This window comes from Anopheles merus, unplaced genomic scaffold (genome assembly GCF_017562075.2).
Source record: "Anopheles merus strain MAF unplaced genomic scaffold, AmerM5.1 LNR4000294, whole genome shotgun sequence".
In the NCBI taxonomy this organism is placed as follows: Eukaryota; Metazoa; Arthropoda; class Insecta; order Diptera; family Culicidae; genus Anopheles; species Anopheles merus.
The window spans coordinates 10,371-28,529 of NW_024427874.1; the positions used below are offsets into that span (position 1 = coordinate 10,371).

The following is an 18,159-nucleotide window of genomic DNA, read 5'->3' on the forward strand; positions in this document are numbered from 1 at the left end:
ATGTTGTATCAGACACACGATGCTTTGAAGAAAACGTGAGGGCAAACATGGGAAGATGATGAACATCTTCCCGTACCAATAATTGATTCGCAGCCTATAGATAAGTGTAAAATACCCAACAGAGTGCTCTTGTGAATGTAAAAATAGTTTAAAAATTGCAGAGGGTGATTCTTTCTGCATGACAGACATCAACAAAAAATTAAGCAGCGTTTGACGATGAAGAAGATACCCAATTGTGCGATGACCATTAACCGTTAACGTTGAAAATCAAGAGGAATATTACATGTATTGAAAATATCTAAAGAGAATACGCATCGAGTCGAATTTAAAACGGAAAATATTGGTGCACAAAAGACGAAAATAATGGCGAATGAAACGAGTGCGGCAGGGCCGCAACACCATGTAATATTACATGATAGGCCATAGTTTGGATTGTGTGTGATTTTTTCAATGGCGGATTAAGACGAGTGGAGGCTCTAAGCGGTCACACGAAAGTAGAGGCTTGATTGAAGCGTCTAGCAGGGGATTGTATCAAATGTCATAGTCAGAGAAGGATTGAGTAGCAATTTTACTTGTGAGCGGGGCGTAGGTGCCATTTTTGGGGCCCCTGGCCGACACAGATATTCACAGATATATTAAACAGCTGAATACGATGGTACACATTAAAACTGAGGGAAATACACATCTAATCAATCACTTAAAAAAAGTGTAATTGTATGGATTTGTGATGTATTTTGTATTTTTGACCTGCATGCACAATTATAAAACATTCCTATGGATCACAGAAAGGCTTAAAGCCTAAAGGCCTGCCTAATAAGCTTGAAAATAACACTCGGCAAAGATCCCTATAAAAGCTGAATAAAAACACGTGCTTTAAATGGCTTGTAGTGTAAATTGAGTGGCAGAGCGGCTGGCTACATGTACGTAACATGTGCTGTTTTGCAGTGTTCTTAAATCCTCCGTTATTTTCAAATTCATCCATGCTTAGAGAGTGTACACTCCTTTTCCATTGCTAGTCACATTAAAATTGCTCCAGCCATTATTTGCACTTGAAGGATTTATACATTCTGTTTTGCACAAATTTTCTCCAAATCTTTTTTCTTTGTCTAGCCTGGATCCTAAATCAGCAGCTACCATTAAAAAAGAATCAAATTTAGTTTCCACAATTCACGAAAACAAAATTCATTACTTGCAATATCCATCGTTTGCTCTTCATCATCCATTGATGTTTCTCAAACTCCATGCAATCATCCAAGGTAACACGATATCATCGTAAATAATTTCACTTGTGCGTTGATCTATTTCTGCTTCCAGGTTCGATGCGTCTACTAGTGCCTTTTTAACGACCTAAATTTCGAAGCCTTCAATGGTTTACATGTTTAATATGGCTGTTCTGACTTGATGTACTGCGGATCAAATCCAACCATGGCAGTACAACAAGTCAACAGATAAACTGAATAGAAAGGAAGAGTCAGAGTGTACGACGATGATTGCACTGATTTTCCCCTTCTTTTTTTCTCACAGCACGCTGCTCATAGTGAGATCGCTTTCGTCTGAAAAGCCCCAAATGACAATCCAGCCTGCTCTCACTATGGCGAGCTCAATGATGTAGAGTTGCGTACAAGTTCAGCAAAAGAGAGAGGATCGCATGAGTGGATGAGCGCTGAGCGCACTGGCTCAAAGAGAGAATTGTGAGGGAGAGGAATTGATGAGAGCGTATATAAGCAAGTGCTCAAAGCAAAGAAGGGGGCTTTTTGGAATAAACAGTTGGACAGAGAACTATTAACAGCACCGAACTAACGGGCAGGATTCTACAATTGGCGCAGCCGGTAGTGAAAATTTTGTTAAAATAAAGGAAAGGTATATACAATGGAAGATCGGATTTATCCGAAGTACTGTGAAGTTTTCAAAAGCGTAATAGTTGGTTAAAAGTGAGCTTCAATTAACATAGTGTAATACCATAATAGCGATACACGAAGTGAAAGTGAGTTATGAGACCGGCAAAAGCCGCAGCACGCAAAAAAAAAAAGAAGTTGGAAATCCGTAGCATAAATTGAGACCGGAAAGTCAATACGGTGTTAAATTGAGTCCGTTAAAACGTAATAGTGAGAGAGATTGGATCATGAGACCGGCAAAGCCGCAGCATGTACAAAAAGTTGAAAATCCGTAGCACAAATTGAGACCGGAAAACTAGTACTATAATGGGTTGAGTCCGTTAAACGTAGCGCCCAAATGAATCCAGAAATAATTTCTGTAGCAAAATATGGGACCGGTTGAATCCGTAGCATAAAACGAGTCCGGGAAAACCGTAGCTAAATTGAAGTTAAGGCCGGTGAAATACCGAAGTAACTAAAAGAGTCCGGGGTTTCCGTAGCAAAATTCGTGAGGCCGGTCTTATCCGCAGCACCAGAAAAAAGGGAGGGAAAAGGGCCGTGAAGTTATGTTAGAAAGTGATGAATCGAATGAAAATTAGTATTGCGTTCTAATGAGACGACAAAAAGGTGGAATTAACCGTGATTGAAATAATATGAAAAACAAATAAGTTGGAATTGGTGGCAATCGTGCGTGTGTAAGTGAGTTGAAAAAGAGTTAAAAATATATATATATATATATATATATATTCACGTATGCATCCACATTATACCAGTGGAATAACCTACAATACAAAAGAGGAGAATACATTTCAACGGAAACAAAGAAGTGGTAGAACTGAGTTGAAATTCGAAGAAAGATAAGACAATGGGTCAAAACCAGCTGCTGCTGCCGAGTCGTGTGTGGTCGAATATGGTGGTAAAGAAGACAAAGAATAAAAAAAAGAGGAGGAGAAGCCGGTGACAAAATAACTAGTGCAAAACAAACTGCGGTAAACACCTTGGTGCCAAAATCTGGATGACAGGGAATAGGAAGAAAAGAAGAAAAGCGGCACGTGCGGTACAAAGGAACTGTGAAGTGTGTTGGATAAGAACGTTGGAGACAGATAACAAAAGAACATTAATAATGTATCAATTTTGGACACAGTCTTTTGTACTGGCTTGTCATTTGGGAATAATCAGATAAATCTGGGAACAGTTTTACGATGTGTGTTCTTGGACACATTATGTGTGTTTTGAGGATATGTGTGTATGCGTGTGCATGTGCGGATGTGTGAGTGTATGGATTTCGTGAATAATTTATTTTATCTTGTGTGTGTGTGTGTGTGTGTGTGTGTGTTTTTTTTTCTGCTCCCCATGCTTATAGCGGTTAAAAAAAAATTATAATAATAATAATTTTTTTTTTCATGGGATTAGTTATTGTGGCATAAAGACAGTAAAAATGGATTTTCCTTTTATTTATTTATTTTTTTCTTTCTTTTGGTTTTTGTTAAAGTTATTTTTATTTAAGGTATCCTTTTATTTTTTATTTTTTTCTCGTTGCATTGTAGATGGAAGAAAATTGGCCATTGCAACCGTTCAATGAGTCGGTGGATGCTTCGGATTTACGCCGTGAGTGGGAGGAGTGGCACCGAGCATTTGAGCTAATAATAATGCTTAAAAAGATCAATACGCAAGATGAGAAGTTGGCGTACATGCTGGCACGTGGAGGTCGAGGATTGCAGAGAATTTACTTCAATTTGGCTCCGGTATCAGGAGAAGAACAGCCAAGTCCAGCAGTAATACCCTTTCAGCAACCACAAGTTCCGGAGTACGACAATGCTATTAAACGTTTAAATCATTTCTTTTTGGGAAAGAGAAACGAACGCATCGAGTTGGAGCTTTTTCGTTCTCTAAAACAAGAAAATGAAGAATCGTTCAACCAGTTTGTGTTGCGACTAAGGACACAAGCTGCACGATGCGATTTCCACGAACGAATAGTAAAAGAAATAGCACACCAAATAACTGTATGAGCAAAGGATGAGCGAGTAAGAGATAAAGGGTTAGAAAATACGATGGAATTGGATGAACTCATTAATTACGCAATCAATAGAGAAATTCTGATAGGCCAAAAGATGAAGATCAAGGATAAGGAACAGGAATCATCAATAGCGTATGTAAAATCAATGCCAGTAACAGAAAAAAGGAAATGGCGTGAGTCTAGCTGCTATCGATGCGGTTCGTGGCGACACAGTGGGGATTCAAGTGAGTGTTATGCGCGTAAAGCACGATGTAACTCTTGCGGACGAGTAGGTCATTTTGGTAGAGTTTGTAAGAAAGACGGACGGAACTCGGTCAAAAACAATTATCAATGGAAGAGAGCAAAGAATGAACCAACGGATCGACGAGAACAAAATCAACGAAATGAAGCGAATGAAAAGGACAGCCTTAATGAGGTATTATATCACAATTGAGAGGGCTAGTAGAATCCTGTATGGGTGTTTGTAATGATATCTTATTTTCTTATTAGATTTTTACCACGACGCGACTATTGGACAACGGTATGGTTAAATGCATGTTAGATACGGTTCATGTAGTTTTCCTAATAGATTCCGGTGCATCAGTAAACACAGTGACAGAACAAGTATGGTTAGAATTACAAAAATCAAAGGCAAACATTCAAGATATATCTTACAATTGCGATAAGCAAATCACAACGTACGCTAGTAATCAGCCTCTGAAATTAATTTTAAAGTTTAAAGCAGTAATATCAATTAATCAGAGTAAACCTACAACTTTCGCTGAATTCATTGTAGTGCAAGGCAGTAATAAGTCGTTGTTAGGTAAAGTGACGGCTGAGGAATTAAAAGTTTTGAAAGTAGGCTTGGAAGTACAAAATATTGAGGAAAGATGTCAACCATTTCCGAAATTCCCCGGTATTCAGATTCGATTATCTATTAACAAAGAAGTTCCGCCGAAGAAAATATCCTATGTTCGCATTCCCATTGCACTGGAGAAAAAGGTAGAAAGTAAAATTCAACAGATGTTAGAAACTGATATAATAGAACCAGTTGATGGTCCCCCCGAATGGATATCACCAATGGTGGTGGTACCAAAGGGCAAAGACGATATTAGAATTTGCATAAATATGAAGTATCCAAATCAAGCCATACAACGAGAGCATTTTCCACTTCCAGTTATCGAAACTTTATTGAACAAATTACAAGGATGTAAGATTTTCTCAAAACTTGATATAACTTCGGCTTATCACCACGTAGAACTCCATCCAGACTCGAGAGGAATCACCACTTTTATGACAAACAAAGGATTAATGCGTTTTAAACGATTGATGTTTGGAATAAATTGTGTGCCAGAGATCTTTCAGCGGATTATGACGCAAATGCTTCTAGGAATAGCTGGTGTAGTAATCTACATAGACGATATAGTCATTGCAGGAAAAGATAAAGTGGAACATGATAGTCGATTAAAGCAGGTGTTAGAAATACTAGGAAAGAATAATGCTACATTGAATAAGGATAAATGTTCTATAGAAGTAAAAGAATTGGAAATCCTCGGCTACAATATAAGTGCGTCAGGTATTGGTCCCACAGAAGCTAAAATAGAGGCTATAAAAAACTTTAGGAAACCAATAACAAAAGAAGTGACTAGAAGCTTCTTAGGTTTAGTTAATTTTGTTGGGCAGTTTATTCATCACCTTTCAAGTAGATCAGAACCATTACGAAAATTCATCAGAGGAGAAATAGAAGTATTTGGAAAAGAGCAAGAAGCAGCGTTTGATGATTTAAGACTGGAATTGTCGAATAATGTACGTAAACTGGGTTTTTTCAAACCGGAAGAGGACACGGAACTGTATGTTGATGCTTCTCCAACAGGATTAGGTGCCGTGTTGAACCAGAGGAATAAGAAAGGCATGTCTAGGATTATAAGCTTTGCATCAAAAGGCTTGACGAAACCTGAAAAGGTCTATCCACAAACGCAAAGAGAAGCGTTAGCAGTAGTATGGGCTGTTGAAAAATTTTATCCATACTTGTTTGGTACTACATTTACCATCTTTACAGACCATAAAACATTAGAGTATATATTTGAAGGAAAGCATCAAAGCGGCAAACGAGCTTGTTCTAGAGCGGAAGGCTGGGCTTTAAGACTACAGCCATATAATTTTGTAGTAAAATACATTCCAGGCTCATCTAATATTTCAGATAGTTTATCAAGATTATGCCCTAATTCAGATAAAGATAAATCGTTTGATGAAGCTTCTGAACATTATGTATATACCATTGAGAGCGAGTCTGAAGCAATTACGTTAAACGAAATTAAAGCGGAAACAGATAAAGATGAAACAATGAGAGAGGTCATTAAAGCAATTGAAAATCAATCTTGGAAACCAAAACTAGCACACTATCAGGCATTTAGTAAAGAACTAGGAATAGTGCAGGGTATTGTAGTTAGGGACGATAGATTAGTTCTACCTGAAAAATTGCGTCAAAAGGCCCTAAAGATAGCTCACATAGGTCACCCTGGCGAAGAAACTATGAAAAGAAAACTTAGGGAAAGAATGTGGTGGCCATATATGGACCGAGAAATCACATGTTTTGTAAAAGCTTGTGCTGGTTGTGCAGCAGTGAGACCTTTGGGTCACGCAGAACCAATGATTAGAAAAGAAATGCCAGATCGTCCTTGGCAGGATATTGCAATAGATTTTTTTTCGGTTAAGGAATATGGAACGTTTCTGGTAGTTGTCGATTACTACAGCAGATTCATAAAAATCATTGAGATGAAAATTACATCAGCAAGTAAGACTATCGAGGCTTTAGAGACAATATGCAAGGATCAATCATATCCAGAATCAATTAGATGTGACAATGGGCCACCTTTTAGTAGTGAAGAATTTAAAAACTATTTTAAACGTAAAGATATAAAAATAATTCACACAATACCGTATTGGCCACAGATGAATGGACTTGTGGAAAGGAATAATAGAGGTATACTTCGTGCTTTGCGAATTGCGAAAGCAGAAAAAAACAGATTGGCGCGAAGCAATTATAAAATATGAAAATATGTACAACACCACTCCACACTCCATAACGGGAAAAGCTCCGCTTGAACTACTCACTGGAAGACCAATCAAAGGCCTATTGCCATCGTTAAGAACTACAGAGGTTTGGAATCGTGATAGTGAAGTTAAGGAAAGAGATGCTATAAAGAAAATGAAAGGAAAACTTTACGCAGATAGATCAAGGAAATCCAAACAGTCTGGAATTAAAGTAGGAGATAGAGTGCGGGTATGGCATTACCAGCAAGGAAAATCGGAGCCAAATTATGGAATTGAGATATTTAAGGTGTTAAGAAAAGTAGGAAATGATACGGTAGTTGTAAGTAGTGCAGGTGTAAAATATCGCCGGCCCGTGGCTCATTTAAGTAAGGTTTGTGACGAAGAAACGCAACAAAACAATACAATAAGTACACAACATAAACAGCAACAAAAGGATAAGAAGGAATTTAAACGTCCCACGCGCATTCGAAAAATCCCAAATAGGTATAATGATTAGTTTTTTTTCTTTTCTTGCTTTAAGTAATAATAATTAAAATATATTTGTAATGTACATATTTCACTTCCGAGTAGAAAAGGGATGTAGAGTTGCGTACAAGTTCAGCAAAAGAGAGAGGATCGCATGAGTGGATGAGCGCTGAGCGCACTGGCTCAAAGAGAGAATTGTGAGGGAGAGGAATTGATGAGAGCTATATAAGCAAGTGCTCAAAGCAAAGAAGGGGGCTTTTTGGAATAAACAGTTGGACAGAGAACTATTAACAGCACCGAACTAACGGGCAGGATTCTACAAATGACAGCTGATTCAACCCATGCTGAGAGGCTATCATCGTTTCCTCCTGCGTACTGAGCAAGCTTGTTTTTCCCCTCGCTGAGGCGAGCTGATTCCCGTCCGGCAAAATTAGTGTATTTTTTGAGTGATTTGAGTACCGTCCCCCGTTAGCAGTTACTCTTGGAGGAATGAGTTACACTCTCGCACGAGCCCCCCCTCCCCACCCGTAACGCACGGTGCGCTCTGCAGTTCTCAATGTGTTCGTGTTTTTTTCCAGTCATGCTACCAACACATCCAAAGATATTTGTTTCTTTCGTTTCTCGTTTTCTTTCGTGCATAGACACGATCGCAAATGCGCACTTATTCTAACAACAAATACAAACACGGTCATTTTTTATTTCATTAAACACTTTATTCCAACATAAAGTACACTTTCACAACACATTTAGAATCCTTCATACTTACGAATGGCGTCGTACTGTAAAGTACCGGGTCGAGCCAGGCTGCGGGAAACTTGTCGACAATATGTGTTGCCTCTGTTCAGCAAATTCTTACCTGTCGATCCACGCACTGCATGTGCGTCTGTGCTCATTGTTTGTTCACTTCACACTTCACCATAACACACCGGCGCACGAGACTTTGAACGAAATGCGCACCAATGCACAAACACTGTGCGCGGGACTTAGAACAAAACGCGCACAACCATCTCCGACAAAGCGTCGCGCTGTACTGGTGGTTTTGTACGCGTAGGAGGGGGGACATACGGAGCGATGGTTCGATGCTGTAGTGTAAGCGAGACAACACGATGTGACGAGCAGCTCCAAGTTGTTGAGCTCGCTGAAAGACACATACACATTCACAGACGGCTCGTCAAAGCACGGTATTTGTATAGGTGTTAGTGAAGCGTGCGTGTAAAACAGAATGCGAACTCTCATCGCAGCGCGTTTCTCCTTGCTTCCTCAAGCTTCCTCATACCCCTCGGCCTGAATCACTCAAAATTTGGGGTCTCATTGTTTGCGTGGTGAGATCGCTGAAAGAAGACACACACATTCACAGACGGCTCGTCAAAGCACGGTATTTGTATTGGTGTTAGTGAAGCGCGCGTGTAAAACAGAATGCGAACTCTCATGGCAGCGCGTTTCTCCTTGCTTTCTCAAGCTTCCTCATACCCCTCGGCATGAATCACTCAAAATTTGGGGTCACATTGTTTGCGTGGTTTTGTTTGTATGGTGAGCAAATCTATCGCCGATGATTGCTCTAATGAGATGATCAAGCAACAGCCGCTCACATGATGAAATCATGATGAGGTCGGATTTTGGAGTGAGTAAAAATATCTTCCCCACATCGAGCCGCCATTGTGTTGTAATTTTAGAAGAACATTGGATCATCTACGAATTATTTACATTTGTAAAACGTGCAATAGTTGACCGCGGTCTACATTTCTCGATTCTTTTGTTGAAAGAGCATATCAAATATCCCAAATCAGTTAAAATATAGTGACATGTTGTATCAGACACACGATGCTTTGAAGAAAACGTGAGGGCAAACATGGGAAGATGATGAACATCTTCCCGTACCAATAATTGATTCGCAGCCTATAGATAAGTGTAAAATACCCAACAGAGTGCTATTGTGAATGTAAAAAAAGTTTTAAAATTGCAGAGGGTGATTCTTTCTGCATGACAGACATCAACAAAAAATTAAGCAGCGTTTGACGATGAAGAAGATACCCAATTGTGCGATGACCATTAACCGTTAACGTTGAAAATCAAGAGGAATATTACATGTATTGAAAATATCTAGAGAGAATACGCATCGAGTCGAATTTAAAACGGAAAATATTGGTGCACAAAAGACGAAAATAATGGCGAATGAAACGAGTGCGGCAGGGCCGCAACACCATCTAATATTACATGATAGGCCATAGTTTGGATTGTGTGTGATTTTTATCAATGGCGGATTAAGACGAGTGGAGGCTCTAAGCGGTCACACGAAAGTAGAGGCTTGATTGAAGCGTCTAGCAGGGGATTGTATCAAATGTCATAGTCAGAGAAGGATTGAGTAGCAATTTTACTTATGAGCGGGGCGTAGGTGCCATTTTTGGGGCCCCTGGCCGACACAGATATTCACAGATATATTAAACAGCTGAATACGATGGTACACATTAAAACTGAGGGAAATACACATCTAATCAATCACTTAAAAAAAGTATAATTGTATGGATTTGTGATGTATTTTGTATTTTTGACCTGCATGCACAATTATAAAACATTCCTATGGATCACAGAAAGGCTTAAAGCCTAAAGGCCTGCCTAATAAGCTTGAAAATAACACTCGGCAAAGATCCCTATAAAAGCTGAATAAAAACACGTGCTTTAAATGGCTTGTAGTGTAAATTGAGTGGCAGAGCCGGCTGGCTACATGTACGTAACATGCGCTGTTTTGCAGTGTTCTTAAATCCTCCGTTATTTTCAAATTCATCCATGCTTAGAGAGTGTACACTCCTTTTCCATTGCTAGTCACATTAAAATTGCTCCAGCCATTATTTGCACTTGAAGGATTTATACATTCTGTTTTGCACAAATTTTCTCCAAATCTTTTTTCTTTGTCTAGCCTGGATCCTAAATCAGCAGCTACCATTAAAAAAGAATCAAATTTAGTTTCCACAATTCACGAAAACAAAATTCATTACTTGCAATATCCATCGTTTGCTCTTCATCATCCATTGATGTTTCTCAAACTCCATGCAATCATCCAAGGTAACACGATATCATCGTAAATAATTTCACTTGTGCGTTGATCTATTTCTGCTTCCAGGTTCGATGCGTCTACTAGTGCCTTTTTAACGACCTAAATTTCGAAGCCTTCAATGGTTTACATGTTTAATATGGCTGTTCTGACTTGATGTACTGCGGATCAAATCCAACCATGGCAGTACAACAAGTCAACAGATAAACTGAATAGAAAGGAAGAGTCAGAGTGTACGACGATGATTGCACTGATTTTCCCCTTCTTTTTTTCTCACAGCACGCTGCTCATAGTGAGATCGCTTTCGTCTGAAAAGCCCCAAATAACAATCCAGCCTGCTCTCACTATGGCGAGCTCAATGACAGCTGATTCAACCCATACTGAGAGGCTATCATCGTTTCCTCCTGCGTACTGAGCAAGCTTGTTTTTCCCCTCGCTGAGGCGAGCTGATTCCCGTCCGGCAAAATTAGTGTATTTTTTGAGTGATTTGAGTACCGTCCCCCGTTAGCAGTTACTCTTGGAGGAATGAGTTACACCCTCGCACGAGCCCCCCCTCCCCACCCGTAACGCACGGTGCGCTCTGCAGTTCTCAATGTGTTCGTGTTTTTTTCCAGTCATGCTACCAACACATCCAAAGATATTTGTTTCTTTCGTTTCTCGTTTTCTTTCGTGCATAGACACGATCGCAAATGCGCACTGTTCGAGCAGCTACGCGAATCGTGCAGATTTGAACTGCGGATCGGACCACATCCGCGCCCGTTCATGTACACATCTCTATCGATGTTAAATTAATAAATAGAGGGCGAAAAGGCTTTTTCTCTCTCTTCATCACCAGCAATTTCTTACAACGGCTTCGGTAATTATAAGCAGCAAAAACCAAAGAAAAAAAAGGAAACTTTATCCGAAAACTATTCGCGACGAAACATTGGTGCCGTGACCAGGATTGTGCCGATATCCTGAATATTCGCAATTTTTTCGATAAAGTGCTAAACGCCCTTGCCTTTCACTGCCCGACCGTTACACTGCACTTTACACTACACTCACGTACACGATAATCGCAGTTTTAGTAAGATGCCAGCTCAACCGCTTATTTTGTCGTCGAGACGAACGATTTTGATTGCCATTTTGGCCCGTTACGAAGAGTTTCTTCAAAACTACCAGCCCGATAGGGATTCTATCGAGGTGGAAACTCGTATGGCCAAATTTGACCAAATATGCAAGGATTTGGAGAGCCTTCAACAGCAGCTGGAGGACAGTGCAACCACTGCTGAAGAGATGACACACAATGCCGCCCTTAGGGAGGATTTTGAACGGCGCTTGATTCGCGTTCAATTGGCATTGAAAGCGAAATATAGAGAAATTCCGCGCAGCGAAGTGTCGCAGCAAGGAGCTGGTAGGAACCCGCTACAAGGCATAAAACTGCCTACCATCGCTCTGCCGGAGTTTGACGGCGATTATATGCAATGGCTGACCTTTAGGGATACCTTTGAGTGTTTGATTCACGATAATGTTGATTTGCCGCCAATTCAAAAATTCCATTATCTACGCGCAGCCCTAAAAGGTGAAGCAGCGCAAGTGATCGAGGCGATTACAATAAGCGCCTCCAGCTATGAATTAGCTTGGAAAACACTCGCTGAGCAATATTCGAACGAATATCTGCTGAAAAAGCGCCACTTGCAAGCGATGTTCGGCATCACACCAGCGAAGAGGGAAAGTGCGACAACCCTGCACCAGTTAGTGGACGAGTTCGAGCGTCACAAAAAAACCCTAAATCACTTGGGAAAGAAAACTGACGGCTGGAGCAGCATATTAGAGCATTTACTTTGCACAAAATTGCCCTCTAACACATTGCGCGATTGGGAAGAATTTGCTTCGACCAATGACAATCCGAGCTACGATTCGTTGATTGCCTTTTTGCACCGCCGTATGCGCGTACTCGAGACGCTATTGGTAAACAAACCCGAACCATCACCTATAGAAGCACCGATACCACCAAGACGCACTAATTTTCCGCGCACTGCTAGTTTTGCTACCACTGACCGCGATGTTAATAAATGCCCGTTGTGCAATATGCCGCACACCATAACAAAATGCCAGCGATTTAATGCCATGAATCCTGCCCAGCGGTACCGTAAGGTACTTGATGCCCGCTTGTGTTTGAATTGTCTGCGAGACAATCACCGTGCTCGCGATTGCTCCTCACAGTACAAGTGTCGTCATTGCAACTTGGCGCATCACACAATGATTCACACTGAAAGCACTCCAGGCACATCTTCCACTACATTTCCAATGCTAGCTGCGCAAGATGAACCTTCACACACACCACACGCCACTGATGATCACACGGCTAACATACAACGCAGCTACGCAGCTGCAATAAAACAAGCACCTTCACAAATATTACTACAAACTGCACTTCTAAATGTAACCGATGCACACGGCATCCTGCATCCTGTGCGTGCACTCTTAGACAGCGCATCACAGCCCAATTTGATGAGCAATCGCCTTGCTCAGAGGTTGGCTTTGAAAGGTAGCTCGGTTAACATAACCCTCAAAGGAGCAGGACTATCCACCAGAACGGTGAGGAGGTCTGTTCGAGCTCAAATTGCTTCACGTGTTGAACATTTTGACTTGGATGTCGATTTTCTGATAGTAGACAAGGTGATCGCTGATCTGCCGGCGCATGATATTTCCACTCGTGGCTGGAACATTCCTTCGGAATTCGTTTTGGCTGACCCGCAGTTCGATAAATCAGCCCCGATTGATATCATCCTTGGTGCTCGTCATTACGCTTCCTTCTTTACGAACGTAAAATCGCATGAGCTTGCTCCGAACCTTCCAACTATGCTGAACAGCGTGTTTGGGTGGGTCATTGGTCCCACCTCTCCTCAGAATCCTGCATCTACGACCGATTGCACCGCCGCGTCCACAATCGTCTGCATGGCATCCCTGGAGGAGTCTCTCGAACGCTTTTGGAAGCTGGAAGAGTTAAGCGTCAATGATTCGTACTCACCTGATGAGCGGCGATGCGAAACATTGTATAAAGAAACCACTCAGCGCGACGAATCGGGTCACTATATTGTACGATTGCCCAAACAGACCGACTTCACGGAAAAGCTTGGCCTGTCTAAAACTACTGCTTTGAGACGCTTCGAGCTGCTGGAGAGGAGGCTAGAACGCAACCCACAGCTCAAGGAAGACTATCATGCCTTCATGAAGGAGTATTTGGAGCTGGGGCACATGTCGCTCATGAACAAAGATAGTGGGGATGAACAGGCGTACTACCTACCGCACCATCCCGTATTTAAAGCCTCCAGTACCACCACGAAAGTAAGGGTCGTGTTCGACGGATCTGCAAAAACAAGCACCGGTTATTCCTTGAATGACATTCTATGTGTTGGTCCAATCGTGCAGGACGAGCTGCTTGATATTGTGTTGCGATTCCGCACCTACCAAATAGCACTTGTGGGAGATATAGCTAAAATGTACCGACAAATATTGCTGCATTCTGATGATCGTCGATTGGTGCGCATATTCTTTCGATTTTCGCCGCAAGCTCCGATCCAAGTATATGAGCTCAACACCGTTACATACGGACTAGCACCTTCCTCGTTTCTGGCTACACGCACACTTATCCAACTAGCAGATGATGAAGGGACTGAGTATGCGCTTGCACCTGCGGCCCTGAAACGAAACTTTTACGTGGACGACTTCATTGGTGGTGCCAATAACGTTCGCGAAGCTGTTCAGCTGCGTAAGGAGTTATCAGCGCTACTTGCCAAAGGTGGGTTTGAGTTGCGCAAGTGGACATCAAGCAATCTGAGCGTGCTCTCCGGCTTAAGCACCGAGTATATCGGCACACACTCATCGCTGCATTTTATACCCAACGAGACGGTCAAAGCACTCGGCATCTCGTGGAAGCCGGAATCGGATGAGCTGTGTTTTGAATCCAACACTGAGGCTGATGAAGCCACGTCGACCAAGCGATCTATTTTGTCGAGCATTGCCAAAATGTACGATCCGCTCGGATTGATAGCACCGGTGATCGTGCGTGCTAAGATGCTGATGCAGGAGCTATGGCTACTCAAATCCGGCTGGGATGAACCTGTTCCTAATCACATCTGTAAAAAATGGAAGGCGATTCAGAGCGACTGGAAAACGTTATCCGAGTACAGGACTAACCGTTACGCTCTGTTACCAGATGCAACAGTAGAATTTCACACATTTACCGATGCTTCTGAGGCCGCCTACGGAGCATGTGTCTACGCTCGTTGTGAAAACGCGGCGGGAGAAGTCCGCATCAGCATATTAGCTTCGAAGTCTCGAGTGGCACCACTGAAGCGCGTGAAACGGTTAGAACTATTTGTTATAAATAAAATTCTAAATTTTATGCTCCCCAACACCAGAACTTTTATTTCAATTAACTACACTTCCGATCTAGCCAAGCACCGACACCAGAATCTCCTTCATCTTTTACCGCCATCGCCCGTTTGCTCCTTCGATCGTCAACCTTGTCCTCTCTCCATTCTCACGATGATCTTTCTCTCACATCCTCTCCTATTTCACGGTTCGTGTTCATTAGCCGTCTGTATGGATACGGCCGCCGTTATCAGCTGTCATCGACGGTCTATATCGTAGCGGCCAAGGTCGCTACATGTCATTACACTTTTTTTTTTTAACGAAGCTTTAGCAAGAAAATTCCGACGTGGATTGTTTTTTTCATGCATATCGATATTGTTATCGCCGAACTTTGCCCTTTTTTATCGCATCCGGCAAACCTTCCTCGTGCTTTCAATAGACGTGTGATGGTGCTGGTGTACCTCGCTAAATAAGTATATCTATTTAATTTGATAATGCTTCGGTTTCGTGTAATTGCTTTCTCTCTTATTTGATAGGGTGTATTGTTCTGACCGCTCGTTATAAATTCAATGCTGCTAACCGTGAGTCGAACACTTGCTGGGGGAACTATTTGCATATTAGTTTGATGCCTCATCATTCAATTGCGCCGCTCAATCTACAGCTCAACCTCACCAGCTCAACCTCTATCATAAAATTCATCTTCATCGGTGCCGTCATGTGTGAAGACGAAAAGCAACTCGTAACATTGTTGGTGTTACATTTGGCGTTGTGCCGACCTCCCTGAACCCGTGTTTCTATTGTTCCACTCGCTGCTGTTCCATGTGTGTATAGTGTAACGTATACAATTTTGCTGATGTGTGCGTGTGTGTAGGCTAAAAGTGTCGCGTAAAAGTTATGAGGTGCTAGTTCTTCAATTTTTTTTTTTTTTTTTTTTTTTTTTTTTTTTTTTTTTTTTTTTTAGTAATCCTTATTCCTAATTTACAACTTTTTCCATAGATTTATATAAAAACCGTATAATTGCCAAAGTTCTGCGCGATTTCATAATTCGATTCTTCTTTTAATGCGTTATTATACTTGTGTTTATATATATCTATTCACAATTAAATCTTTCATATCCTATTTACCTTTCCTAATCCTAATCCTACTACTAATCCTATTTACCTAACTATCTATATCCTTTATATGATAACTCCTATCTATCTGGCTATCTATATCCCATACTTCCGTTATTCCCTATCTCTAAATCTATGCCTAATCTATTGACGTATTGGTATCAACCTTATTATTATTTTTTTTGTTTAATCGTAAAACTTTTTTAGCCTATTGTTGTGAATTTTTTCCAACTTTTTTCCATTTCTTACCACGCAAGTTTGATTGCTGGGTATCTCCACTACCTCATATGGCCCTCTCCAAATGCCTTGTAGTTTTTGCCCTACACCTGTTTGGTTATTCCTCACCAAAACCATTTCTCCCCACATGGGCTGCCATTCATTTGCACTTTGGTCATACTTTGCTTTTCTCTTTGTTTTTGAATTAATTAAATTTTCTCTAGCAATAGCGTGTATTTCCCTTAGTTTTGTTCTTAATTCCTCACAAAAATCCGTATATAACTTTTTACGATCTGTTTTATGGAATATTGATGTTGGCAATCTAGCTTTCTTACCGAATACCAATTCGTAAGGCGTAAACCCAGTAGAGGAGTTTACACTAGTATTGTACTCCATCGCAAAATATGGCAATACTCTGTCCCACGTCTGATAATTTTTTCCCACAAATTGTCTCAGATAAATTTTTAGCTCTCTGTTTGCTCTCTCTACTACGTTCGCTTGTGGATGGTATGCCGAAGTATTAATTTTTTTAATTTTCAATAACCTACAAGTGTCTTTCATGACTTGGCTCATGAAGTTTGTGCCCTGATCTGTTACTAGTTCGGATGGGGTACCTACAAGACAGATTACCCCTTCAACAAACGCTTTTGCAACCGTTGTTGCCTCTTGGTTTTCCAAGGGAATAACTATAAGATATCTTGTAAGATCATCTTGAATGACAAGCCCATACTTGTTACCCCCCTCTGATTCTGGTAGGACAACGATATCCATATATAGTTTTTCAAATGCGTATTTCGAGGTAGTGGTAATTTGCATAGGGATTTTGTTAAATTTTCCAATCTTATTGAGTTGACATGACTTGCAACATCTGACATAACCTTCAATGTCACTATCCATTCCTCTCCAAAAGAACAACTCCTTGATCCTTTTCTTCATTCTTCTTACCCCTACATGTCCTCCTAAAGGGGCATCATGAAATTCTTGAAGCACGGTATTGACTTCGCTTCTTTCGATTTCAATCCTGTTCAGATCTGAGCTGTAATTTTTAAATTGGTTTTAATTGTTTGTTTAATCTTATCTAGCTGTTCTTTTCTCTGCATTTCCTTGTCATTTAGATCCCCATCCCAATGCATTTTTAACAAATTTCCCCAGTGATCTTCTTGTTCGTCTTTCACAACATCTTCTTGTACATTATTCTCTTTTTTGTTATTTTGTGACTCTAATATGTGTTTACTTTGTTGGCGTGTAACTACGGCTACTGTCTTGTTTGCTTGTTTTTCTTGTATTTCGTTCCGATTAAGTTCTGGTAGCCTTGATAAAAAATCAGCGACTACATTTTCCTTTCCCTTTTGTAGCGAATTTCGCATTCCACCCCTTGGAGTCGTAATCTTAACCTTGATAGTATCGGAGAGTTTTCTTTGAGCCTCCAAATCGATACTAACGGTCGATGATCAGAATAAATTAGGAATTTTTGCCCATAAATGTAATGTTTAAAATATTCAACGGCCCATACAATAGCCAAAAGTTCCTTTTCAATAGGATGGTACCGTTTTTCCGCACCTACAAGGGATTTACTAGCGTATGCAATTGGTCTGTCTACCGTTGTTTCATTGGATAATACTGCCCCAAGAGCATAATCACTAGCATCGGTTGTAATGACAAAGGTATCTTTATAATTTGGTCGTACCAGCAAAGGCTCTGAAACTAGAAATTGTTTTAATTTTTTAAATGCCTTTTCACAGTGCTCATCCCAAACGAAATTTTTATTTTTCTTCAGTAGCTCGTGTAATGGTTTCCTGATTTCAGAGACGTTAGGGATAAATTTACCATAAAAGTTAATTGTCCCCAAAAACGATCGTAATTCTTTTATACTTTTTGGTGTTGGCATATCTAATATAACTTTCACATTTCCTTGTGTTGGCTTAATTCCTTGTTCATTTATAGTATGGCCCAAATAATTAATTTCTGTATGAAGGAGTTTGCATTTTAATGGTTCAATTTTAAGATTGTATTGCATTAGTGCTTTAAGAACTT

The 18,159-nt window shown here is 40.6% G+C and overlaps 2 protein-coding genes across 4 annotated transcripts; both read left to right on the plus strand.

Annotated features, from left to right (window-relative positions):
- Positions 1-1,329: 1,329 nt before the first annotated feature.
- LOC121602097 (uncharacterized protein K02A2.6-like) lies at positions 1,330-7,858 on the plus strand. 3 transcript variants are annotated; one of them, XM_041930861.1, is made up of 3 exons: positions 1,330-1,984; positions 3,422-4,306; positions 4,381-7,858. In XM_041930861.1, the coding sequence occupies exons 2-3, from the start codon at positions 3,926-3,928 to the stop codon at positions 6,922-6,924; spliced, it is 2,925 nt and encodes a 974-aa protein (XP_041786795.1). In that variant the 5' UTR covers positions 1,330-1,984; positions 3,422-3,925; the 3' UTR covers positions 6,925-7,858. The 3 variants fall into 3 exon arrangements, with proteins under 3 accessions (XP_041786795.1, XP_041786794.1, XP_041786796.1); XM_041930860.1 differs by having other exon boundaries at positions 1,330-1,860; XM_041930862.1 differs by lacking the exon at positions 1,330-1,984 and adding an exon at positions 2,016-2,569.
- Positions 7,859-11,509: 3,651 nt separating this feature from the next.
- On the plus strand, positions 11,510-15,076 carry LOC121602094. Its single transcript, XM_041930856.1, has 3 exons — positions 11,510-11,831; positions 13,095-14,561; positions 15,021-15,076. The coding sequence occupies exons 1-3, from the start codon at positions 11,510-11,512 to the stop codon at positions 15,074-15,076; spliced, it is 1,845 nt and encodes a 614-aa protein (XP_041786790.1).
- The last annotated feature ends 3,083 nt before the right edge of the window (positions 15,077-18,159 follow it).

What these genes read in the sequence shown, in the direction of transcription:
- LOC121602094 (XM_041930856.1), top strand. Translation starts at nt 11,510, where the DNA reads ATGCCAGCTCAACCGCTTATTTTGTCGTCGAGACGAACGATTTTGATT. An exon ending in AGTGTCGCAGCAAGGAGCTG is followed by an intron (nt 11,832 to 13,094) that starts GTAGGAACCCGC and finishes TTCTGATAGTAG; the next exon opens with ACAAGGTGATCGCTGATCTG. An exon ending in ACCTGTTCCTAATCACATCT is followed by an intron (nt 14,562 to 15,020) that starts GTAAAAAATGGA and finishes CGTGTTCATTAG; the next exon opens with CCGTCTGTATGGATACGGCC.
- LOC121602097 (XM_041930861.1), top strand. Translation starts at nt 3,926, where the DNA reads ATGGAATTGGATGAACTCATTAATTACGCAATCAATAGAGAAATTCTG. An exon ending in AAAAGGACAGCCTTAATGAG is followed by an intron (nt 4,307 to 4,380) that starts GTATTATATCAC and finishes TTTTCTTATTAG; the next exon opens with ATTTTTACCACGACGCGACT.